This window comes from Salvelinus namaycush, chromosome 20, assembly GCF_016432855.1.
Source record: "Salvelinus namaycush isolate Seneca chromosome 20, SaNama_1.0, whole genome shotgun sequence".
Classification (NCBI taxonomy): domain Eukaryota; kingdom Metazoa; phylum Chordata; class Actinopteri; order Salmoniformes; family Salmonidae; genus Salvelinus; species Salvelinus namaycush.
In genome coordinates, this window is record NC_052326.1 from 13,112,422 (window position 1) to 13,139,630 (window position 27,209).

The 27,209-nt window shown below is 45.8% G+C and overlaps 1 protein-coding gene across 2 annotated transcripts; it reads left to right on the forward strand.

Moving 5' to 3' along the window:
• The first annotated feature begins 187 nt into the window (after positions 1-187).
• On the forward strand, positions 188-25,746 carry LOC120065047 (protein DDI1 homolog 2-like). Of its 2 annotated transcripts, XM_039015712.1 has the most exons (10): positions 188-600; positions 1,069-1,198; positions 1,494-1,775; positions 5,614-5,740; positions 5,931-6,058; positions 11,975-12,103; positions 16,166-16,269; positions 20,690-20,882; positions 22,308-22,358; positions 22,979-23,052. In XM_039015712.1, the coding sequence occupies exons 1-9, from the start codon at positions 463-465 to the stop codon at positions 22,316-22,318; spliced, it is 1,242 nt and encodes a 413-aa protein (XP_038871640.1). In that variant the 5' UTR covers positions 188-462; the 3' UTR covers positions 22,319-22,358; positions 22,979-23,052. The 2 variants fall into 2 exon arrangements, with proteins under 2 accessions (XP_038871640.1, XP_038871639.1); XM_039015711.1 differs by lacking the exons at positions 188-600; positions 1,069-1,198; positions 1,494-1,775; ... (3 more) ...; positions 16,166-16,269; positions 20,690-20,882 and having other exon boundaries at positions 22,304-22,358; positions 22,979-25,746.
• The last annotated feature ends 1,463 nt before the right edge of the window (positions 25,747-27,209 follow it).

Sequence of the window (27,209 nt, forward strand, 5' to 3'; positions counted from 1 at the left end):
CATTACAGTACTATTTTTATTAGGGTTGATTAAGTTAGTTTCACTATTACGTATGGATTTACTTGTAAATTATTTTATTTTTTTAACCCGTCCAGTTGGTGGCGGCAATACACCTTTTGGGGTTGTAGTCCGCAGTAAAACCCTCTTAAGAAAGAAGAAGACCGCGTCTCGTCTGCCGGAAATTCACACGAAGAAGAAGAATACGTCAATGAGAAACATAGGCTAGTTATCATTATTTGATAAGACACAGCAGTCCGTGGTGTATGTACCTAGCTAGCTACTATCCGTGATTACTTCAATATGTCATATTAAATTGTCTTTATTGAGCGTTTGACTGAAACAGAAGTTTGTGCGTTCACAACGATACTGACATTATAGCCACGGAAAAGTTGCTAACACGCTAGCTAGTGTCAACAAACTGCAAGTGACTAGCGGGTTCAAGTGACCCTGCCCAAAAGCGCGATGCTGGTAACCGTTTTCTGCGCGCCGAATGACCGCTCGGAAATCACATTTTCTCTCGATGTGTCTCCAGAGCTTGAACTTAGAGATTTTGTTGCTCTGTGTGAACTAGAATCAGGAATCCCTGCTGGGGAAATTCAGGTGAACCACCAGCTAAAACATGCTAACTAGTTGGCTTAGCATAAACGTGTTAGTAGCTAACGTTACATTAAGAGATTGTTTTATGTCAACCAGTTAGTTAATTCAGCATTTTAATTATCCAGACAGACTTGACAGTAGTAGCTAGCTAGGAATAATATATTGACGTTGCTAGTCAGAATTAACTTTATTGTTCGTCTGGTCGCTAGCTAACGTTAGTTGTACCTTAGTTATTAGCCAACTTAGCTAGCCTATGATCATGTGTCAACCGTCTGAGAACACAACTTCTACTGACTCATATAACATATGTCAAGCTGTCCATTGGTTTGCTTGCCACTTTTTGATTAGCAACCTAGCTGACTGATTGAGGTGGTCTGGCCATCAGACAGCGTTTTATTTTGTCCTTTTATTTTTCGTCCAGTGTGGAAAGAGAATGTTTATTTTTCCCCTGTGGCCCTTCCCTCTCTTTAGATCACATATGCAGAGCAGCCTCTGAAAGACCTGACCCGTGCTTTAGGGACCTATGGACTTAAGGATGGAGATGTGGTGGTGCTTAGACAGGCAGACAGAAGGCCACCACCAGCACAATCAGCCTTCCCAGGTAAGGTCAACACTGTTGGGCGAGACAGAACCGGTGCGAAATCTCTGCGGTTGGAAAGGTTGGAATTATGGGATGAGTCCAGCTGTTCTAGTGAGAGTTTGGCATGCCGGAGTGGTTAACAGACCTATTAACCTTGCACTTCAGTTCTCACATTTTTCGTTATTTATTGGTCCTCAGTAATGGCTCACTGTTATTATCTCAGCCCAGTTGTCTACCTGGCATCATCTTACTGAACCTGGAACCCTCTGTTGTGCTCATACTCTCCTACCCTCCATGTCTCTTCTCTCTCCCCCAGGTCTCCCACGTATTGACTTCAGTTCCATCTCAGTCCCCGGCACTTCTTCTGGTTCCAGTCAACGGTTCACCCGTAGACAGCAGCAACAGGCCCCAACCTCACAACAGCAGCGCTCTCCACCCCCTGCTGCACCCCCATCCCTACCGAGCTCCGCCTCCTCTCCTCAGGGTCTGGATGACCCCACCTTACTGCAGCAGATGCTCTTGGCCAATCCACATGAGCTGTCCCTGCTCAAGGAGCGCAATCCACCATTGGCTGAGGCCTTATTGAGTGGAGACCTGGGTAAGTGGGGATAGCATCAACTCTTCTCTTTCGGTGTTGATTATCTTGTCATTATAAAGGCTTTGGTTAGATATCAATGCAAATAATGGGTCTTAAAGGGATACACCAGGATCTTGGAAATTAAGCCCTTTATCTACTTCCCCAGAGTCAGATGTTATGTTTCACTATATTGGATCAGTCTATTATATTGGTATCACTCTGCAGCAGAGGGATACATCCGAGGTGAGGATTTACAGATTTACTCCTGTGTACACCTGTGTCACGGCTGGGGTCCGCCCCTATATATAGACCCCATGGCCGCGACACACGTTCTTTCCTTTTCTCGGCGGACGTCTGTATGGTTTGAGGTACAAACTCTCTGAAATTCGCTTGGTAAGTCACTGGTAAGTGTAATATCTTGCGTGGAAGTATACTCACTGGCTGTTTGCAGCCTGGAGCAGCTGGCCACATGGCCCAGGGGATGCACGCGGTTGATCTGTATCTTCCGCCCGTGGTGCATGCATTACACTACGACTCCGTGTGCGTCCTTTAATATATTGGTGGCTCTTGCTGCCACAGACTGTATTTACCTTACACAACTTGCCGACTGGCTTGTTCTGTGTGTGTTGTGAATTGCTTAACATGCTGTCACCGCGCCATGTCACCGCGACTGAAGCCTATACCCCCCAGAGTCTTTTATGCAGACTTGAAAGCCGCCTATGGGTCCCTCTGCTCTCTTGGCCGCCTTATCAACACGGCCATGCTGCTGCAGTTCTACCTGCAGACTGTTGCCCCAGCTGCAGGGGGGCACAGAGGAGCTCCTCCGGGAGGCGATGGAGGTGTCTCGCCTGCTTTCCCTGCTCCAGAGGGATGTGGCCCGCTCCAACGGACGGGCCATGGCGCAGGTGGTTACCTCCCGGCACTATCTCTGGCTGGCCCAATCCCGTCTGCCAGCTGCTCTCCAGAGCAGGAGACGGTTCATGCCGCCTCCTCAGGCCACAGGTTTAAAGCAGACGGACCGTCACCACCCACCTGTACCCGAACAACGGTGGGGTCCCTCTCCTGGCCCATCGATTAGTGCTGAGGAACGACAGCGGGGAGGGGCACAGACGGGCCCCGGCAAAACCTCTGACACACCCTGCCTCGGCCACTTCTCCTGGTCTCAAAGGGCAAAGTGAGAGAAGTGTGTGGAGTCCTAATGGGTGTTGTCCACAATGCTCGAGGGGTACCGACTCCAATTCCAGTGCTGGCCCCCGTCCTTCGGGGGCCTTGGTGTCACCACGGTGGCCGACCCCCTGAAGAAAACCCTGCGGCTAGAGATCTCCTCACTCCTGGACAAGGTTGCCATCCGCAGGATCAAGAGTTCAGAACGTGTAGGTGGGTTCTACTCCACTTATTTTGTGGTCCCAAAAAGAGACGGAGGGTTTCGACCGATTCTGGACTTCCGCAACCTCAATGGGTACTTAAAGGTACTGAGGTTCCACATGCTGTCCCCAGTCTGCGTGTTGCAGGCCATGTCCAGGGACCAGTGGTTTGTGGCGCTGGACCTGAGGGATGCGTATTTCCATGTCCCTGTTCACCCAGCTCATTGGCATACCTCTGATTCGCTTTCGATGGGAGGGCTTACGAATTCATGGTTCTTCCCTTCAGCCTCTCCTTGGCACCCCGCACTTTCACAAAGTGCATGGACGCTGTCCTGGCACCTGTCACGTCCCGAGGGTGGACGAATGGCTGATTTGTGCCCCAACCAGGACTCAGGTCCTGTCAGACAGACATGCTCCTGAACCACATCGGCAGGCTGGGCATTACTGTAAATGACGAGTCGTCGTCTGACGCCAATCCAGAGGGTGGCCTTCATTGGCATGGAACTGGACTCAGTCCTCATGAGAGCACGCCTGCCCACCAGAAGGGTTCAGGCGATCTTATCTTGCCTCGAACACTTTCGGCAGGGGCGGATGGTATCCGTCCTAAACTGCCAACGCCTGTTGGGCTTGCTGTGACGGCGTCCTTGTTGTTGATTCCCCTGGGCCATCTCCGGCCTCTTCAACGGTGGTTCAACTCCCACCGGCTGCAACCGAAGCGCCACCGTCACCGCCAGCTGTGGGTGACCATACAGTGCCTCAGGGCATTGTTGAGGTGGCGCTGTCACTCCTTTCCCTCAGGTGGGGTGGAGATGCTGAGGATGTGCTGCCGGTAGCTGGTCAGCACAGACGCCTCCCAGTTCGGCTGGGGGGGGGTGTGACCAAGGGCAGGTCAGCCAGCGGCTGTTGGCTACCCCCTTGGACCGACAGGCACATCAATACACTAGAGCTCTGAGCTGTACTGCTGGCCCTGCTGTCTTTCCTTCCACATCTGAAGGGAAGACATCATGGTGAGAATGGACAACACCGCAGTGGTGGCTTACATCAACCATCAAGGTGGACTGAGGTTGCACCACCTCCATCTTATGGCACAGGAGCTCCTTCTCTGGGCTCGGGGATGTCTCGTCCAGGTACGTGCAGCGCACCTGGGGATGTAGGCTCCCCTGCACCACCTGGGGAGCCTACATCCCCAGGTGGTGCAGCACCTGTGGGACAAGTTCGGGAGGGTGCAGGTGGACCTATTTTCCTCCCTGGACAATGTGCACTACCCTCTGTGGTACTCCATGTCGGAGCCACCAGGGCCTCTGGGCTTGGATGCTCTGGCTCACGACTGGCCAGGGCTGGAGCTTTACGCATTTCCCCCTTTTCTCTGATCCAGGCTGTGCTGGACAGGACCAGGTTGAGCATCGTCTGCTTCTGGTGGCCCTATACTGGCCCAGACGACCCTTGTTCAGCCTTCTCCTGTCACTGTTGTTTGGGACACCCTGGAAACTTCCCCTGAGACCGGACCTGCTGTCTCAGGCCGGGGGAACTCTGTGGCATCCGAGGCCGTGCCGTTCAGTGGCCAAGCCCACAATGGTCCATGTTAGGACTACAGGAGGGTGTAATGAACACCATGCAGAACACAAGGGCGCCGGCTACGGTTATGACAGCATACCACCTGGCTGGCAGGCCAGTGCTGGGATCTGTGGTGGCACATTCAACACGGGGTGTGGCTGTGTCCTGGGCTCTACTGAGAGGAGTGTCCCTCGCTGATATCTGTGCTGCGGCCAGCTGGGCTTCCCCTTCCACATTGACGGCCCCTGCGTTTCGGTCCCGCGCTGGGACTTCGCCGCTGGCTGGCCAGGTCCCTCTAGCACAGAGTAATCTGGTATGGGTATATCAATGTTGGAGTGATCCAAAATAGTGAAACATAACGAAGGTTACGTATGTAACCACTGTTATGTGAGCTATTTGGATCACTCCAATCCTCTACAGTGCTAGAGGCCCCACAAAAATTATGTAGAGGAAGTGTGTCGCGGCCATGGGGTCTATATATAGGGGCGGACCCCAGCCGTGACACGGGAGTAAATCTGTAAATCCTCACCTCGGATGTATCCCTCCGCTGCGGAGTGATACCAATATATTGGAGTGATCCAAATAGCTCACATAACCGTGGTTACATACGTAACCTTCGAACTAAACCATTTTTATGTCTCTACATGCATTTTGAAGGAAGTTGATAACTAGCATTAGAGCAATGACTGAAAGTCTATGGTTACTGCTAGCATGCTAGTAGATGCCATAGACATCCAGCCATTGCACTAATACTAATTAGCAATAGGCTGTCAGAACTACCTCTAACTTCCTTCATACTGGATGCAGAGACATAAAAATGCTATCAATGAATTCATCTGACTCTGGGAAAGTAGATAAAGGGCTTCGTTGCCAAAATCCCGAAGTATCCCTTTAAGTGTTCAACTAGGAGCTCTAATCATGTTTCTGACTGCCTCCCGTAGAGCGTTTCACCAAAGTGCTGTTGGAGCAGCAGCAGGATCGGGCTCGCAGAGAGCAGGAGAGGATCCGGCTTCTGACTGCCGACCCATTTGACATGGAGGCCCAGGCCAAGATAGAGGAGGACATCAGGTACTCACACAGCCAAGAGGGGAAAGGGAAGGGTTGGAGTCAGAGACGGCCTCAGTCAGTGTCTCTTCTGGAAACAAACAATGTACTAGTTTACGTATAGAATTTTGCCCTCTGTCTAAACTATTTGAGAAATGTAGGTATTCATGTACAATTGCTACCCTTACATAATCACACACAATTTGTACTTCAGGCAGCACAACGTAGAGGAGAACATGACCATTGCAATGGAGGAGGCCCCCGAGAGCTTTGGCCAGGTGGTTATGCTCTACATCAACTGTATAGTCAACGGGTACCATGTCAAAGCTTTTGTTGACTCAGGTAATGCATACAAATATTTTCTTCCTCAGTGCAAAGCATAAGCTTCTTTGACTAGGGCAATAGGGAGACAATTCAGTTAAGGGTTTTTGTTTTGTGGTGTCTAGTACAGTTTTCCTTGGCTAGTTTTGACAGCTTTGCTCTCATGATGATATTCCAGCTTTATCTACTATTCAGTCTGCCATATTTTACAATTCTCTGTAAACCTTGGCTCCTCCCTCCAAATTCCCATTCTTTCATCCACATGCTCATATTCTCTCTATACCACCTCTGACATCTCTTGATTAAAAATAAATATAGATTTGTTCCAACTTGCTTGCCCGCACACCATACATGTGCCCCATCTGTTTTTGCCTGCTCTTTCTTACTTCTCCTCTCATGCCCCCCTTCCTATGAAATTAGCAGATAGACTTCAATTCTATCAAATAACATTACCTGCATCATTTCTAATCCCCCTTTTTATATATTTATATGCCCATACCATTACCCTACTGCCACCAGGGGGTACTCTGTTCACAACGTTGACATCAGCATGTACTGCGAAATTCTCTAAAACAACGTTGGATGTGGCTTATGGTAGAGAAATTAACATTCAATTCTCTGGCAACAGCTCAGCTGTACAATCTTGTAGTCAGCATGCGAATTTGTACGCTCCCTCAATTTGAGACATCTGTTGCATTTTGTGTTACAAAACTGCACATTTTAGTGGCCTTTTAGTGGCCCCGCACAAGGTGCACCTTTGTAATGATCATGCTGTTTAATTGATATGCCACACCTGTCAGGTAGACAGATTATCGTGGCAAAGGGGAAATGCTCACTAACAGGGATGTAAAATTTGATTCTATTTTTGTGTGTACGGAACATTTCTGGTTTATTTTATTTCAGCTCATGAAACTTGACATGTTGCATTTATATTTTTGTTCAGTGTGTATATACACTTGAGTTTACAAAATATTTGCACCCCCCCAATGCACTCAGAACAGCCTCAATTTGTCAGGGCATGGACTCTACAAGGTGTTGAAAGCATTCCACAGGGATGCTGGCCCATGTTTACTCCAATGCTTACCACAGTTGTGAAAAGTTGGCTGGATGTTCTTTGGGTGGTGGACCATTCTTGATACACACGGAAAACTGTTGAGCGTGAAAAACCCAGCAGCATTGTAGTCCTTGACACAAACTGGTGTGCCTGACACCTGCTACCATACGCTTTTCAAAGGCACTTAAATATTTTGTTCACCCTCTGAATGGCACACATACAATCCATGTCTCAATTGTCTCAAGGGTTAAAATTAGAGGTCGACCGATTATGATTTTTCAACGCCGATACTGATACCGATTATTGGAGTACCAAAAAAAGCCGATACCGATTAATTAATCAGCCAATCTTTTTTTCATTTGTAATAATGACCATTTTACAACAATACTGAATGAACACTTTTATTTTAACTTAATTTTAATATAATACATCAATAAAATCAATTTAGCCTCAAATAAATAATGAAACATGTTCAATTTGGTTTAAATAATGCAAAAAGAAAGTGTTGGAAAAGAAAGTAAAAGTGCAATATGTGCCATGTAAAAAAGCTAACGTTTAAGTTCCTTGCTCAGAACATGAGAACATATAAAAGCTGGTGGTTCCTTTTAACATGAGTCTTCAATATGCCCAGGTAAGAAGTTTTAGGTTGTAGTTATTATAGGACTATTTCTCTCTCTACCGTTTGTATTTCATATACCTTTGACTATTGGATGTTCTTATAGGCACTTTAATATTGCCAGTGTAACAGTATAGCTTCCGTCACTCTCCTCGCCCGTACCTGGGCTCGAACCAGGAACACATCGACAACAGCCACCCTCGAAGCATCGTTACCCATCGCTCCACAAAAGCCGCGGCCCTTGCAGAGCAAGGGGAACAACTACTTCAAGGTCTCAGAGTGAGTGACTTCCCCGATGGAAACGCTATTAGTGCGCACCCCGCTAACTAGCTAGCCATTTCACATCGGTTACACCAGCCTAATCTCGGGAGTTGATAGGCTTGAAGTCATAAACGGCTCAATGCTTGAAGCACAGCGAAGAGCTGCTGGCAAACGCACAAAAGTGCTGTTTGAATGAATGCTTACGAGCCTGCTGCTGCCTACCACCACTCAGTCAGACTGCTCAATCAAATATCAAATCATAGACTTAATTATAACATAATAACACACAGAAATACGAGCCTTAGGTCATTAATATGGTAAAATCCGGAAACTATAATTTCTAAAGCAAAACGTTTATTCTTTCAATGAAATACGGAACCGTTCTGTATTTTATCTAAGAGGTGGCATCCATAAGTCTAAATATTCCTGTTACATTGCACAACCTTCAATGTTATGACATAATTACGTAAAATTCTGGCAAATTAGTTCGCAATGAGCCAGGCGGCCCAAACTGTTGCATATACCCTGACTCTGCCCAGCAATGAACACAAGAGAAGTGACACAATTTCCAGAGTTTAATATTGCCTGCTAACCTGGATTTCTTTGAACTAAATATGCAGGTTTAAAAAAATATATATATACTTCTGTGTATTGATTTTAAGAATGGCATTGATGTTTATGGTTAGGTACATTTGTGCAACGATTGTGCTTTTTTCGCAAATGCGCTTTTGTTAAATCATCCCCCGTTTGGCGAAATTGGCTGTCTTTGTTTGGAAGACATAGTCTTCCGAAGGAGCTAAAAACTTAATCAATAGATCTCTTTTTGTACTTCAGTGGCTCACTTTGAGTCAGGTCCAGGAGTGGTTGTTAAATCATAATGTCGGTGTTCAGATGGACCTACAAACAAACAAACAGTACTGTTAGGAGATCTGAAAAACCACGATCAATCAATGGGAAATATGATTATACGCTTAGGTAAAATATTTCATTTGAGGGCAATCTCAGTAGAAATGGTACAAATAGAGAGGTTCAAGACCGTCGTAAGACGTCACAGCAAAATAGGATGTATTGCAAAAGGAAATCGTAAAATGGTAGTGTAGTGCGAAAGATGGGTTAGTCTGTGGATATCAGTGTTGGAATTAAGATTGGAGTGATTGACCGATACACTTGGAGTCCAGTGTGATTAGGAAATACACACACTACCGTTCAAAAGTTTTGGGTCACTTAGAAATGTTTTGGGTCACTTGTTTTTGAAAGAAAAGCACATTTTTTTGTCCATTAAAATAACATTAAATTGATCAGAAATACAGTGTAGACATTGTTAATGTTGTAAATGACTTGTAGCTGGAAACTGCTGATTTTTAATGGAATATCTACATAGGCGTACAGAGGCCCATTATCGGCAACCATCACTCCTGTGTTCCAATGGCACGTTGTGTTAGCTAATCCAAGTTTATCATTTTAAAAGGCTAATTGATCATTAGAAAACCCTTTTGCAATTATGTTAGATCAGCTGAACTGTTATGATTTATAGAAGAAATAAAACTGGCCTTTTAGACTAGTTGAGTATCTGGAGAATCAGCATTTGTGGGTTCGATAACAGGCTCAAAATGCCCAGAAACAAAGACCTTTTTTCTGAAACTCGTCAGTCTTCTTGTTCTGAGAAATGAAGGCTATTCCACTGAAGATCTCGTACAACGCCATGTACTACTCCCTTCACAGAACAGCGCAAAATGTCTCTAACCAGAATAGAAAGAGTGGGAGGCCCCGGTGCACAACTGAGCAAGAGGACAAGTACATTAGTGTGTCTAGTTTGAGAAACACGCCTCAAGTCCAACTGGCAGCTTCATTAAATAGTACCCGCTAAACACCCGTCAACAGTGAAGAGGTGACTCCGGGATGCTGGCCTTCTAGGCAAAAAATTAAAATCTTGGTCAACCGAGTGTCGTCTGTTTTCTCGACCAATCGATTGGTCGAAATGTTTAACCGTGTATTTGTTCATATAGACACATCCTATGTGTTTTAATCAAATCAACTATATGCACTGAGCTTGCTTTAAGCTCACTGTTTGATAAAATAATTAAGACACACAAATGACTACAGGGAGTCCGACCGCAATTGATTTGATTGTGCCGGGCTGACTTGCTGCTCTGTGGTAAAAATGACAGCGAGTGACTGACTAGCACCCGTTGTCTCCCTCTCCTCCCTGCTGCAGCGACCAGCACAGAACATAAACCGTATTTATAGTGCTGTCCGTGTTGCTGAAGCTGCAATATAAATTAGTCTTTTCTAACTGAAAAGTTGTTACCGAAATCCCTCATTTTTTTGGAAAACGTTCCCTATTCCCTTAACCCTTGCTCTCTTTACGTGACACATACAGTGGGGAGAACAAGTATTTGACACACTGCCGATTTTGCAGGTTTTCCTACTTACAAATCATGTAGAGGTCTGTCATTTTTATCATAGGTACACTTCAAATGTGAGAAATGGAATCTAAAACAAAAATCCAGAAAATCACATTGTATGATTTTTAAGTAATTAATTTGCATTTTATTGCATGACATAAGTATTTGATCACCTACCAATCAGTAAGAATTCCGGCTCTCACAGACCTGTTAGTTTTTCTTTAAGAAGCCCTCCTGTTCTCCACTTATTACCTGTATTAACTGCACCTGTTTGAACTCGTTACCTGTATAAAAGACACCTGTCCACACACTCAATCAAACAGACTCCAACCTCTCCACAATGGCCAAGACCAGAGAGCTGTGTAAGGACATCAGGGATAAAATTGTAGACTTGCACAAGGCTGGGATGGGCTACAGGACAATAGGCAAGCAGCTTGGTGAGAAGGCAACAACTGTTGGCGCAATTATTAGAAAATGGAAGAAGTTCAAGATGACGGTCAATCACCCTCGGTCTGGGGCTCCATGCAAGATCTCACCTCGTGGGGTATCAATGATCATGAGGAAGATGAGGGATCAGCCCAGAACTACACGGCAGGACCTGGTCAATGACCTGAAGAGAGCTGGGACCACAGTCTCAAAGAAAACCATTAATAACACACTACGCCGTCATGGATTAAAATCCTGCAGCGGTCGCAAGGTCCCCCTGCTCAAGCCAGCACATGTCCAGGCCCATCTGAAGTTTGCCAATGACCATCTGGATGATCCTGAGGAGAAATGGGAGAAGGTAATGTGGTCTGATGAGACAAAAATATAGCTTTTTGGTCTAAACTCCACTCGCGGTGTTTGGAGTCAGAAGAAGGATGAGTACAGTACAGCTTTAGCGCGATGCAGATGTTGCCTGTAATCCATGGCTTCTGGTTGGGATATGTACGTACGGTCCTCTAGTTACGTTGAATGTTAAAAATCATAATGCAACGAGTCCTTTTTGGCTAGCCATAGCAGTCAATTAGCTTGCTAGGTAGCTGTTTAGCTTTCTAGCACATTCACTTATTTGTTTGTAAGCAATTAACAAGCTAGTTAGCTATCCCAGTAGCTAGCAAGCAACAAGATATGCCAAATAAGTCTTGAGGGCAAATAAATCAGATTTGATCATTCAAGTCGCATGGCCAGGAATCAGATTTGTATCTGATTTCAAACCACCTTCAAAAGGGGGTTTGAAATGTGGCTTAAAATAATCTGATTCCATGTGCTTTTTGGCTGTTCAGACTGCAGGAAAAAGAAACACATATTTGAATCAGATATGCCCCCCAAAAATATTTTGAGTCACTTAAAACAAGGCTTTAGTAGCCTGCTGGAAAACCAGTTTGGATATTATTTCGGTATAATGGAGGCTTTAAGAGGGAGGTTTAATGCCTTTTTAATATTTAAGATGTAACCCTCAACTCATGTTCATTATATAAATATTCCTGTTTAACTGGTTTGCCATTCCAAATCAAATGAAGAAAAATTCGCACATGATTTGAAAAAGGATTCTCATGGAGTTGGTAGAGCTCTTCCTTGTATTTGTTTTCACCCCTCTCTCCCGTTGACTGATCATCCAGGGGCCCAGATGACCATCATGAGTCAGGCGTGTGCCAAGCGTTGTAACATCATGCGTCTGGTGGACCGACGGTGGGCTGGCATCGCCAAGGGAGTGGGCACCCAGAAGATCATTGGCAGAGTCCACTTGGGTGGGTATAAGTCATGTCTCAAAGAGATTACCTTTCCTGAAGATGCACATCATGGCAGTGTTTTCCGTAAGCACATGGAGTAGCCAGCCAAATAGAAAAGGTTGCCAGACAGGCCCCCTCGGGGGTTACGAAAGTTTTGCCGAACAAGCTCCATTTTGGTGTCCTGTGGTACATTCTAATGCTAGATTGTATTTTCAACCAGCAACTATCAGGAAAGAACACCCATCACATTTTTTCACACTTCCAGTGTTAATTTCATCAGCTGTTTTACAATATGAAATGGCTGAAACACTGGAAACTTCATTCTGACTGCACTGGGCCTTAAACGAATCATGTAAGAGTCTGCTGACTTCCACAGGCTTCAAGCTTCCTATTAAGAGGTACACTATATAAACAAAAGTATGTGGACACCCCTTCAAATTAGTAGATTCGGCTATTTTAGCTACACCCGTTGCTGACAGATGTATAAAATCCAGCACACAGCCATGCGATCTCCATAGACAAACATTGGCAGTAGAATGGCCTTACTGAAGAACTCAGTGACTTTCAACATGGCACTGCCATAGGATACCACCTTTCCAACGATCAGTTTGTCAAATTTCTGCCCTGCTAGAGCTGCCCCGGTCAACTGTAAGTGATGTTATTGTGAAGTGGAAACGTCTAGGAGCAACAATTGCTTAGCCGCTGTAGCGAGTAAAAATCGACTGGCCTCAGTTGCAACACTCACTACTGAGTTCCAAACTGCCTCTGGAAGCAACGTCAGCACAAGAACTGTTCATCGGAAGCTTCATGAAATGGGTTTCCATGGCCGAGCAGAAAATAAAATAAAGAAAAACAAGCCTGAGATCACAATGCGCAATGCCAAGCGTCGGCTGGGGTGGCGTAAAGCTCGCCGTCATTGGACTCTGGAGCAGTGGAAAAACGTTCTCTGGAGTGATGAATCACGCTTCACCATCTGGCAGTCCGACGGACGAATCTGGGTTTGGCGTATGCCAGGAGAACGTTACCTGCTTGAATGCATAGTGCCAACTGTAAAGTTTGGTGGAGGATGAATGATGGTCTGGGGCTATTTTTCATGGTTCATAACGCTTCCAGCTTTGTGGCAACAGTTTAGGAAAGGCCCTTTCCTGTTTCTGCATGACAATGCCCCCGTGCACAAAGCGAGGTCCATACAGTAATGGTTTGTCAAGATTCGTGCGGAAGAACTTGCCTGGCCTGCACAGAGCCCTACCTCAACCCCATAAAACACCTTTGGGATGAATTGGAACGCCGACTGCGAGCCAGGCCTAATTGCCGAACATCAGTACTCGACCTCACTAATACTCTTGTGGCAGAATGGAAGCAAGTCCCTGCAGCAATGTTCCAACATCTAGTGGAAATCCTTCCCAGAAGAGTAGAGGTTGTTATAGCAGCAAAGGGGGGACCAACCCCATATTAATGCCCATGATTTTGGAATAAGATGTTTGATGAGCAGGTGTCCACATACTTTTGGTCATGTGTATTTTATCAGCCATCTGCAATGCAGGTATGATTGAAGAATGAAGCGGGTGTTAAAGATGAGCTTTGCTACACAGAAAGCAGCAGTTGACTACTCCATTGTCAATAATTTGATTAGATAAGTAAACTTTTGTCAAATATCTTAGAAAATACCACATAGTGTTGTGAACAAGTATTTGCCCCCTTTCTGATTTGATCATATTTTTGATACTGAGTTCCCTTTATCTAATATTAGGTTTTGGTTGACCTGATAACATTCCGTATCAAAAATATGCCAAAATAAAGAAAATCAGAAAGGGGGCAAATACTTTTTCACTGCACTGTAAGTAAGATTAGCTTGTAAAACACTTTAATACGTTTATCTTTTATTCCCTGTCATCGAATGTTTTAATAATTTATCTGCAGATAATTACCAGTATGCAAATTAGGGAGCCAAATGAATGTCTCTTACCGATGAGATTCGGTATGCTACTGACGAGTCACTCAATTTAAAGGGATACTTCATGATTTTGGCAATAACTAGCGTTACCATAAGAGTTCGTCATTGTGCTAACTGCTTGCATGCTAGTAGAGACCATAGACATCCAGTCATTGCGCTAACCTCCCGGGTGGCGCAGTGGTCAGCACTGCATCGCAGTGCTAGCTGCGCCACCAGAGTCTCTGGGTTCGCGCCCAGGCTCTGTCGCAGCCGGCCGCAACCGGGAGGTCCGTGGGGCGACGCACAATTGGCATAGCGTCGTCCGGGTTAGGGAGGGTTTGGCCGGTAGGGATATCCTTGTCTCAGTATGTAAAAAAAATAAAAAAATAAAATGTATGTAATAAAATGTATGCACTCTACTGTAAGTCGCTCTGGATAAGAGCGTCTGCTAAATTACTAAAATGTAAATGTCTAACACTAGTTAGCATTGGCTCGCAAAATTCCTGCTAAATTCCTTCACATAAAAATGGTATCCATGAGTTCATCTGACTCTGAAGTAGATAAAGGGCTTCATTGCCAAAATCCCTAAGTATCCCTTTGTCGGGACTGTATGGCAAGTACTGGAGTTAATTCGAAAATCTTGAAGTAACTTGTCCCGATGCGATACCATGGACATATAACTACGTTGTATGATTTATGAATGGCAAGGATGTGAGATCAGTCAGTTTGACACCTTTTATAAACTAGTCAAGCTTTCTGTTCGTCAATTAAAGCACAGTAAATAGCCTATGCTCCAGCACCATGGGTCCAACATAAAAATAAATCCCACTGGCCCTCTCAGGCCAGTTGGCCAAAAATCTACTGGCCCGGACAGAATTCATACTGGCCCAAACATGGTGTAGTTTTTAAATGCATTAGGCCCTGCATGACCCTATCGGTTGGCATGCTCTCTCTATACCCAGCTATTAATTGGCTACATTTTGTTATTATTGTATTTAAAAGCGGTGTAATAATTTAGCAATGCAAGTCATTGCTCTCATTAGAATTGTATTAATTGCATTCGTTTTTGTTTCTAAAACATGTCATTTTGAGAAGATGTGAAAATAGGATGCTGCCCCTTAAAGATAAACGTTCCAAAAGAGATATCAACTAGGCTTACAGTAGGCTAGCCAAGATGAATGCTAGGTGTCTTCTTGGAGCTTTCTTTTTGCAATAGTAGCCCAGCAATTTGCAAGTATGTAAACTATTGAAGGTTTACTTTTGTTAATCACTTTCCCTAAAATAAATAAACTCAGCTAGTAGATTGATGGTCGATTTTATTTTTGCTCTGGACAGCTCGCGTGTGCGGTGTGAAGGCGTCAACTCATGTACTGCTCGAAGTTGACTCGGGAGTGTGGTGGTGCTTGACTGAACGGCCAATCGTATTGCTCAAATACAAATAGCATGACATTTACACGTGTAGTCTTCAATGGTAGACAGCGACAGAGCAGGTAAATGTTGAACTGGAATGCAAAAATGCGATGAAAAGTTACGTCACTGACAAGATCCACTGGTCCAACACGTGGTTTTCCTGGGCCAGCGGGCCAACATTGTTCCTGCACGTGAAAGAAAATACATGAATGTGCCAGAAAACAATATGCTAAGTGGATTTCGACTCATCGTTACCACATTATATGGGACGTGCAAATTCATGCTCTCTCCCTCTGTGTAAAGACATTTGACTGCAACCACAACACACACACACCTACCGAGAGGCGGGAGAGACAGCACTGTCAAACCAGCAGTGTTTCCCTGTTATTGCTCACCTTGTGACTGACAAGCACCTGTCCTATCAATAGATCGATAGAATATGCATATCGTTAATTCTAGTGGGAGAGGGTTTGGCAGACTTTTTTTTCTGACTAGCTAATTTATTTATAATTAGCCTAGTTAATTTAGGTGGAAAAAGTACCCGGCTGAAAACGAGTAACTAGCCAGCGCTAGTTGAAAAAACTGAACATGGTGTTTCTCCACAATCAAGCGGCTCCTGCGATGTTTTCCTTGTTTTATCCAATCTGTCGAAAGAAAAGACATTCAAACCTCTAGCAAATGTTGATGGTAGCATCTGATAACGGCTAAAAGTGAGGTGTGTGTGTTTCCCTATGCAGCTCAGGTCCAGATAGAAGGGGACTTCCTGCCTTGCTCCTTTTCCATCCTGGAGGACCAACCTATGGACATGCTGCTTGGACTGGACATGCTCAAGAGACATCAGGTCAGATCCCTATACCTGTCCCTCCATTTCCATGAACACTACCACATATACAGTCGTGGCCAAAAGCTTTGAGAATGACACAAATATTAATTTTCACAAAGTCTACTGCCTCAGTGTCTTTAGATATTTTTGTTCGATGTTACTATGGAATACTGAAGTATAATATAATTGTCAAAGGCTTTTATTGACAATTACATGAAGTTGATGCAAAGAGTCAATATTTGCAGTGTTGACCCTTCTTTTTCAAGACCTCTGCAATCCGCCCTGGCATGCTGTCAATTAACTTCTGGGCCACATCCTGACTGATGGCAGCCCATTCTTGCATAATCAATGCTTGGAGTTTGTCAGAATTTGTGGGTTTTTGTTTGTCCACCTGCCTCTTGAGGATTGACCACAAGTTCTCAATGGGATTAAAGTCTGGGGAGTTTCCTGGCCATGGACCCAAAATATCAATGTTTTGTTCCCCAAGCCACTTAGTTGTCACTTTTGCCTTATGGCAAGGTGCTCCATCATGTTGGAAAAGGCATTGTTCGTCAAACTGTTCCTGGATGGTTGCGAGAAATTGCTCTCGAAGGATGTTTTGGTACCATTCTTTATTCATGGCTGTGTTCTTAGGCAAAATTGTGAGTGAGCCCACTCCCTTGGCTGAGAAGCAACCCCACACATGAATGGTCTCAGGATGCTTTACTGTTGGCATGACACAGGACTGATGGTAGCGCTCACCTTGTCTTTTCCGGATGCCCCAAACAATCGGAAAGGGGATTCATCAGGGAAAATGACTTTACCCCAGTCCTCAGCAGTCCAATCCCTGTACCTTTTGCAGAATATCAGTCTGTCCCTAATGTTTTTCCCGGAGAGAAGTGGCTTCTTTGCTACCCTTCTTGACACCAGGCCATCCTCCAAAAGTCTTTGCCTCACTGTGCGTGCAGGTGCATTCACACCTGCCTGCTGCCATTCCTGAGCACGATCTGTACTGGTGGTGCCCCGATCCCGCAGCTGAATCGGTCCTGGCGCTTGCTGGACTTTCTTGGGCGCCCTGAAGCCGCCTTCACAACAATTGAACCGCTCTCCTTGAAGTTCTTGATGATCCGATAAATGGTTGATTTAGGTGCAATCTTACTGGCAGCAATATCCTTGCCTGTGAAGCCCTTTTTGTGCAAAGCAATGATGACGGCACGTGTTTCCTTGCAGGTAACCATGGTTGACAGAGGAAGAACAAAGATTCCAAGCACCACCCTCCTTTTGAAGCTTCCAGTCTGTTATTTGAAGTCAATCAAATCAAGTTTATTTACATAGCCCTTCGTACATCAGCTGATATCTCAAAGTGCTGTACAGAAACCCAGCCTAAAACCCCAAACAGCAAGCAATGCAGGTGTAGAAGCACGGTGGCTAGGAAAAACTCCCTAGAAAGGCCAAAACCAGGCTATGAGGGGTGGCCAGTCCTCTTCTGGCTGTGCCGGGTGGAGATTATAACAGAACATGGCCAAGATGTTCAAATGTTCATAAATGACCAGCATGGTCAAATAATAATATTCACAGTAGTTGTCGAGGGTGCAGCAAGTCAGCACCTCAGGAGTAAATCTCAGTTGGCTTTTCATAGCCGATCATTAAGAGTATCTCTACCACTCCTGCGGTCTCTAGAGAGTTGAAAACAGCAGGTCTGGGACAGGTAGCACGTCCGGTGAACAGGTCAGGGTTCCATAGCCGCAGGCAGAACAGTTGAAACTGGAGCAGCAGCACGGCCAGATGGACTGGGGACAGCAAGGAGTCATCATGCCAGGTAGTCCTGAGGCATGGTCCTAGGGCTCAGGTCCTCAGAGAGAGAAAGAAAGAGAGAATTAGAGAGAGAGGGAGCATACTTAAATTCACACAGGACACCGGATAAGACAGGAGAAGTACTCCAGATATAACAGACTGACCCTAGCCCCCCAACACATAAACTACTGCAGCATAAATACTGGAGGCTGAGACAGGAGGGGTCAGGAGACACTGTGGCCACATCCGATGATACCACAAGACAGGGCCAAACAGGAAGGATATAACCCCACCCACTTTGCCAAAGCACAGCCCCCACACCACTAGAGGGATATCTTCAACCACCAACTTACCATCCTGAGACAAGGCCGAGTATAGCCCACAAAGATCTCCGCCACGACACAACCCAAGGGGGGGGCGCCAACCCAGACAGGAAGACCACGTCAGTGACTCAACCCACTCAAGTGACGCACCCCTCCTAGGGACGGCATGAAAGAGCACCAGTAAGCCTGTGACTCAGCCCCTGTAATAGGGTTAGAGGCAGAGAATCCCAGTGGAGAGAGGGGAACCAGCCAGGCAGAGACAGCAAGGGCGGTTCGTTGCTCCAGAGCCTTTCCGTTCACCTTCACACTCCATCATATGATCAATCAGCATGTCAAAGTGATCTCCAGCCTTGTCCTCGTCAACACTCACACCTGTGTTAACGAGAGAATCACTGACATGTCAGCTGGTCCTTTTGTGGCAGGGCTGAAATGCAGGGGAAATGTTTTGGGGGGATTCAGTTCATTTGCATGGCAAAGAGGGACTTTGCAATTAATTGCAATTCATCTGATCACTCTTCATAACATTCTGGAGTATATGCAAATTGCCATCATACAAACTGAGGCAGCAGACTTTGTGAAAATTAATTTGTGTCATTCTCAAAACTTTTGGCACTGTACAGTGCCTTCAGAAAGTATTCAGACCCCTTGCCTTTTTCAAAAAAAATTTTTTACATTAGCCTTATTTTAAAATGGATAAAAATAAATCCTCAATCTACACACACAATACCCCAGAATGACAATGCGAAAACAGGTTTTTAAGATATGTTTGCTAATTTATTTGGAAAGGCACACACCTGTCTATATAAGGTCCCGCAGTTGACAGTGCATGTCAGAGCAAAAACCAAGCCATGAAGTCGAAGGAATTGTCCGTAGAGCTCCGAGACAGGATTGTGTCGAAGCACAGATCTGGGGAAGGGTACCAAAAAATGTCTGCAGCATTTAAGGTCCCCAAGAACACAGTGGCCACCAAGACTCTTCATTGAGCTGGCCGCTCACCCGAACTGCGCAATCGGGGGTGAAGGGCCTTGGTCAGGGAGGTGACCAAGAACCCGATGGTCACTCCGACAGAGCTCCAGAGTTCCTTCCAGAAGGACAACCATCTCTGCAGCACTCCACCAATCAGGCCTTTATGGATGTGTGGCCAGATGGAAGCCACTCCTCAGTAAAAGGCACATGAGAGCCACCGAAAGGACTCTGACCATGAGAAACAAGATTCTCTGGTCTGATGAAACCAAGATTGAACTCTTTGGCCTGAATGCCAAGTGTCACATCTAGAGGAAACCTGGCACCATCCCTACGGTGAAGCATGGTGGTGGTGTCACGAACCGGTTAGTAGCCCATAACAAGAAGGGAGACAACACAGTTCAAGGAATAACAAAAATATATTTATTAACTAAAGTAAACTATATACAATTAACAATGGTGTGTGTGTGTAGTCAGTAATCAGTGGTTATGTGCATAGATGGTGATTATGAGAGGTGTTGAGGTGCCAAAATAAACAAGCCACAAAATGCCACAACCAAACATAGTGTGTCTGCGTGGACAGTGTCTCCTCAGTTAATGGGGGAAAGGTGTATTTAACCCCGGGACACACTCGAGGCCATTTCGCTGACGACCCTCCCGGCTCCGCCCACCGACATCCTATTAAGGAAAACGAGAGCAAAGAGAGAGAATTTGGCGGACAGAGTGGGAGGGTCGTCACAGTGGCAGCATCATGCTGTGAGGATGTTTTTCAGCGGCAGGGACTGGGAGACTAGTTAGGAGCAAGGGAAAAATGAACGGAGCAAAATACAGAGATCCTTCATGAACCTGCTCAGGACCTCAGACTGGGGCAAAGTTTCACCTTCCAACAGGACAACAACCCTAAGCACACAACCAAGACAACGCAGGAGTGGCTCCGGGACAAGTCTCAATTTCCTTGAGTGGCCCAGACTTGAACCCTATCAAACATCTCTGGAGAGACCTGGAAATAGCTGTGCAGCGATGCTCCTCATCCAACCTGACAGAGCTTGAGAGGAACTGCAGAGAAGAATGGGAGAAACTCCCCAAATACAAGTGTGCCAAGCTTGTAGTGTCATACCCAAGAAGGCCCGAGGCTGTAATTGCTGTCGAAGGTGCTTCAACAAAGTACTGAGTAAAGGGTCTGAATACTTATGTAAATGTCATTTCAGCTTTTCCTTTTTTTGGGGGGGGGGGGGGGGGTTTGGAGACAAATCAATTTTAGAATAAGGCTGTAACGTAACAAAATGTGGAAAAAGAAGGGGTCTGAATACATCCTGATGACATCCTAACTAATCCCTGTGTTTAAACTACTGTTCTGTCTATATATCCTGCTACCTCAGTGTTCCATTGACCTGAAGAAGAACACGTTGCTGATCGGGACAACGGGCACTGAGACCCACTTCCTGCCTGAGGCGGAGCTGCCAGAGTGTGCCCGGCTGGCATACGGGCCCGAGGGGCGCGAGGACGCCCAGCCAGACGAGATTGCAGACCGAGAGCTGGCAGAGGCACTTCAGAGATCTGTACAGGAGAGCGGTAAGGAACGCGGTCTGAGAGAGGGCTATGGTGATTCCTCAGCTCTGCCTACACACTCTAAAGCAGTGGACATTACTGCAGCAGAGACATGAGCCAGAAAGCACGTTTGCATTTAGCTTCTTTACTCTTGAGCCCTGTTTCTACAGTCATCTGCATTCTCAGCAGGGGTTGGAACCAAAATTATTTTCCAATTGTTTAATTCTGAACAGAACCACAATTTTTGGGGGGTTTCATTCCAACCAGCAAAATAAAGTTCTAAACCGGTTCGAACACCAAAAAAGATAACGGTTTAGATCATTCCTTTCTGTTCCTTACATTTAGCTCATTAAATTACTTCACCAATCAGTGCGGATAGAACAGGCAAGCAAGTTGTTTACATGCGTGATGGACAGTCAAGTGTTGCTTATGGTGAAGATGCAACCAACATTTTGCAGGTGGGGAGAGGGTTGAGGAGGCTTGAAGGCATCTTATGACATGCATTATCTGAATTAGGCCGACAATTATACGTGAGAGGAGCGGCTTTAATGGAGGTACATTAAATGTACTTTGATCTAGCTCGCTAACTGCTTGTGTGTGCAGAGCGACAGAATTAAAAACACGCCTTACCTTTTTTAAGTAATGAATTCAACGTTAAGTGATAACTAGGCCTATAGTATCCTTAACTACTATTTCAAAAGTTAATCCATTTTTCTCTAGCTAATTAAAAATATCTCTCCCGAATCGAGCTTGTAACACCAGTACTGTAGCCTATGCTTCGGAGGGGAAGGTAGCCTAAAAACGCACAGGGTAAGATTTCCAGCTTGCAGGCAGACTATGGAATACGTTTGAGTGAGAGTGATGGCTTTGCGTAGGCACTTTGTTACATTTTGTTGTGGGACTGGGGGAAAAAAAGTCTGGAATGTAAAATAACGTTATTAAACGGTTCTGTTCCGGAACAGTATGGATCACCTTTGTTCTAGGTTCTGTTTCTGTTCCTTGAAAAAAAAATCTGTTTTGGTTCTGTTCCCTAAACCAATTCCAACCCCTGATTCTATCACATACATGATCACTGCATGTCATCACCTCAAAAATAAGCTTTATAAATCAGACCTAGGTATGAAATCAAAACCTGACCTGTGGTTGGATTTAGTCTAGTTAGTGTTAGTCTTTGTTTGGTTCTGTAAATGTATTTGGTTTTACAGTTCTTCTTTAACTAAGTAAATAAATGCACTGAAATCACTCTGCGGACCAATTTAGCTTATGGGGGAGGTTAACTGACAGGTCCTGTGATCACTCTGTGACCTCCTAGGGTCATAGGTCAAATAAAGTGATCTTGGCTGACACTGTTCACCACTATGTGAACAGTCTGACAGCGTGGTGCATGCTTTGTGTGCGAGTGCTAACTCCCTTTGCATGATGTGTGGTGTGTGGCCTAACCCTGAACAGGACAGCACTGATGCATTTGGGGAGACAGCTGGAGAGGGCCTTACCAACCAGGTACTGCAAACCTACAGAGAGAATCAATGCTAAGTCCATCACCCATTTTCTTTTTTGTTGCAAAATTGTATTTTGGGCTTATTGGGGGGAAAGAAACATAAATATTGGTACGATGTTATTAATAAATCCTTTGATAAATGGTCAATAGTATTTACCACGTTTTTCAATTATTTTAAAAAGTAGAGGATGCAATCACTGATTTAAAAGGGATAGTTAGACATTTTGGCAATGAAGCATGCTAGCTGTTCCTGTAGACTTCCAGTCATTGTGCTACTGCTAACTTCCTTTATACTGGATGCATTAACATAAAAACACCTTTTTTGCACTATTGGTTAGACCCTGTAAGCATTTCACTGTAAGGTCTACACCTGTTGTATTCAGCGCACATGACAAATAAACTTTGATTTGATGGTATCCACGAGTTCATCTGACTGGGGAAGTAACCAAAATCTCAAACTATCCCTTTTAAGGTCTCTGCATTTCAATGTCATGTTTCATTTCAGAAGCTGGCATGGACAAACTATGCATGGTGTGCAAGATTGTTTTGGTCCATAGCAGGCTTCAATTGTTGTTCAACTACTGTTTCATTCTAAAAACTGATCTCTAACCTCACACTGCAGGTGGACAAACTACCTCACCGGAATCCCCACCATTCCCAACACTCAAACCCCCGAACAACATGCCCCTGTCCTCCCCCGGTCACCCCCGGAGCCTTGCCCTGGACCGTTCTCAGTCTGCTCCAGCCTACATGCGCCAGGCCGGGGCCCAAACACCAGGGCAGAACCAAACCCAGCCTGGTTTCCTGGGTCTCCCCATCCCTGGGCCCTCATCCCAGGCCCAGAACATAGCACCTACAGCCCAACAGTCTCCTCTCTCAGACCCAAGCCCTACCAACCCCACCCAGCCACTCCTACCCACCATCCCCGCTCCCACGGCTCAGGATCTGTCCATATGCGCCCCTCCTGCAGACAAGTCTGTGACTGGCACTCCCACCCTGGGAGGTTCAGACAGTCAGATCCCTCCAGAGATGTGTGGCTCTGAGAAGGCAGACAATGGCTCCCTGTCCCCCCTCCCAGAGGGAAGCCTCCCAATTCAGCCCATGGAGCAGGAGGACATGTCAGTCAACACCACAGATCACCAGACATGTCTGAGTAAGCCAAGTCAGCAGAGTGGAGAAGGGGGTTCCCACTGTCCCATCTCTAATCCCCCATCACTCACCCTGGAGCCCTGTCTTTCTGGATCCACATCTGCAGAGATGGAGTCTCCCCCTGCCTCATCCCAGAGTACTGTGCAATCAGAGAGGGACCAGCCAGAGGGGGAGCGCTGTCCCAACTCAGACCAGATCCTGTCTCTGGCCCAGGCCCTGCGGGAGCTTCATGAGCTGCTGGTGTCTAACAGCTGTGGCCTGTCCCCCCAGGACCACAGTGCCTCCTGCTCCCCCTCACACAGACAGGACACTGACAACCCCACCGCAGAGCCCCAAACCCTGACGCCTGAAAACATTACACAACCCTCCCCCTCTACTGCCATTATAGCTGGTGCAGAACCATGCGATGCCAAAGCCAACCATGCTGCTGCTATGTCTGACGGAGGGCCTCCTCCTGACTGTGTCCTGCCAGGCACCTCTGGCCAGGAGCAGAGCCTGGAGACTAGGGACAGGGCAGAGGCTGAACCAGGAGCGGGTCAGGGAGAGCTAGAACCACAGTGTCCAGACAACTCCAGGGGGGAAAGGAGGGCTGACGGGTATGGGCTAGATGCCAGTAAAAACAGAGGGACTGTGTCTGAGGTCCAGAGTCCCTCGCACTCTTCACTCCAAGCAGACCTGGAGTTCAGGGAGCCCCCTGAGGGGCAGCAGGGGAGGGGCGTGGCAGACGGGAGAGCCTCTGCCATTGACAACCCAGACACTCCCGGCCTCCATCCTGAGCCAACACAGCGGAGCCCTCTGTCCATGGCTGTGGGTTCACCTGAGGACGACTCCGGCGTTTCGCCCCGCACTTCACCTCCTCAGGCCCTGGGCCCCCAACACCCCTCCTCCTCCTCTCCAGCCCCTCTCTTCTCTGCTCCACATCCCGTTCCCGAACAGTTTCCGGCTGAGCACATCCAGAGGATCCAGACAGCTGGCTTCTCTGCCAGGGAGGCTGCAGAGGCACTGGAACAGGCCCAGGGCTGTGTGGAGCTGGCTCTGCTGGCTCTGCTGGCCCGCAAGATCACTGTGCCCACCTAGACACTCACGACATTACAATCATATGGGAGACCCAGGCTCTTGTCAACATGGGTTTTATGTGTACTCGTCTTATTGTTGATGGTGACATCTGAATCCCCCTGGCCTCGCAGCCACTACATGCTAAAGTGGAAATGCTTTTTGTCTCTTGGTTTCTCACAGACCATACAACAACTTATTTGTTCCTAGATTGAGCCAATATGATCGGAGTTGTGTTTGCATGCAGCAGTAGTCAGTGCCTATTTCATGGATTTTATAGATTGGTAGATTGATTTCCTTAACCCCCCCCCCCCCCCCCCATTTAACCCTGTATATACGTATTTTATTCTAAACACAATTGAACTGCCCCATTGACGAGAAAATGTTGGTAAATGTTTACATTTGTATGTGAAATGGCATTTGTTTAAAGGGCTGAAGATTAACCTAAAATAGTATGTTAAAATGTCCGATTTGTCAGGAGTGTTATTGCTCCGCTAAACAATTCATTTGTTTTAAATTGATGTTTGATTTTAACTCGACTCCGATTCTGATGATAAAACCCACCAGACAGTTAAAAACATATTACACTGTGGAAATGACTGCATTTAAGAAGCATTGCTTCTGCTGATCTTTGTCTTTTTCTGCCGATGTTAGCATTTTGTAATATGACATTCTCTCAGTCATGTGATTATTGCCAATCCTGGGGAACCTGGGTGTTTTATGTTTAAAACAGCTTGCACAAGAAAATAAATCAAGCAACACTACCCTTTTACTTTCTACATGACTTTGTTGACAGAGGGACATCAACATAGCCAAGGAGTTAGATTATTGAATATTTCTGGGGATTGTGCAGGTAAAGGATGAGGTCTTCAAATATAACAGCATGTACAAAATGAACATCTTTGGAAATGTGATATGGTCATTAAGAGAGGGGTTTTGGTAGTTCCTGTTCACTTTCAGATATCTATCATACATGTGAACTGAATCTCTCCCACAGTCCAAGTCTACCCTATCCAGCTGTCAGATCATTTATTCATATATCCATTATCAACTTTGGTTTCCAAAAAATGTATTATTATCTGGATCATATTCATATACCAACAACATCGTGGCAGGTTTAATTATTTAGTTTTATCTTGTACTCAATTTAAACTCCCAAATAAAGTCAAACTGGTTCTTTGTATTGTATGTGTGTGGTTTATGATATTTCTAAACGAATGGGTGTTAAAAGATTAAAGTAATGTTTTGCTAATCTGTCTTATATTTGTTCTTTGCTCATAGTTGCGTTATGCAAACGTAGGAGTTAGTGGATTAAGCAGACTTGTTTTTATGTCACCTCTATCCTTATGGCAGGGTGAGGGGAAACTGATTATTAATGGGCAGAAGGCACCACCTGTAGACTTGATCTGATAGAGGCCTGGGCGAGGAGGCTGAATCTGCACCAAGCAAGGTGGGCCCTTTTCTTTACAAGATTTGACTTCACGTTGACCTACCGCCCAGGTTCAAAGAACACCAAAGCCGATGCCCTGTCCCATAATCCCTTCCTCTCGAGTCGTAGCCCCTGTGGTCTGAGTCGTAGATGTGGACATTCCCCAGGCTCTGGAGAGGGAGCCCGCACCCACTATATGTCCTCCTGAGCGCATCTACATTCCCACAGGGATAAGACATCGGCTGCTGACCTGGGCGCACACAGCTGTCGTCGCTTGGCATCCAGGTATTTCTCAATCGATCTCCGAGAAGAATTGGTGGCCTACCTTGGCGCAGGACGTTATTTGCTACGTCAACTCCTGTTCCGTTTGTGCAAAAACCAAATTCCTCCATCTCCATTTGTTTGACATTTTATACCAACTTGTGTGTTATGGGGCTTTAGGCTGAGTGACTGCTCTGATACCTGTAGGTTTCTGCTGGGCCTGGAGTTGCGGTGATCTCAGGTTGGAGAGATTCTTGCTCCATCATGGCCCTATGTTCTAATCCCTCTACATGCCATATGTGACCAACATGATGCACCAGGAGGCCCTCATCACTCTATTGCTGTCAGTTTATTTTCTCTGTCTTGTCTGAAGATCATCATGGAGGTAAGCAAGCCTCGGAGATCGGAGTCTACAGCGACAGAGGAGCAGCAGTATTGGGTGGTGCAAGTCCATGGCTCCACTGGTTGGGGGTCTGGTATAGAGGAATTTGTTGAGGTTAATGCTGCGGGTTTCTGAAGTCATTGCAGAGAATCCTGAAGCTGACTGAGCAAGACTCAGATCCCCTGTCTGAAAGAGGTTATTGAAGCCGTAGACAAGGTAGAGGTCAATTGTCGAATGGTTAGCCTACAACCCTATGTGCTCTCTTTATCCTCCAATGTTCCGTGGAGACGGAGTGCAAAGAGGGGGTTCAGCAAATGAGGAACTGGTGTACCCGGACAATGGATTTTGGCAATGTCAAGGTTTGACATTGTGTGTGTTACTACGTGTTGTGGAAGCTACTCTGAAAATGTTTACCAAGCTACAAATTACTTCACACTGGAAGTTAAGCTACACTAAAGCTACCCTTTAGAAAAATAGTTTACTTAACTGAAGTTACTTTGAAAAAGTAGTTCACTACATCCAAACTACATTATAAATCATATCTGAAATGTCAGAATACAAATTGCAAGAACATATCAC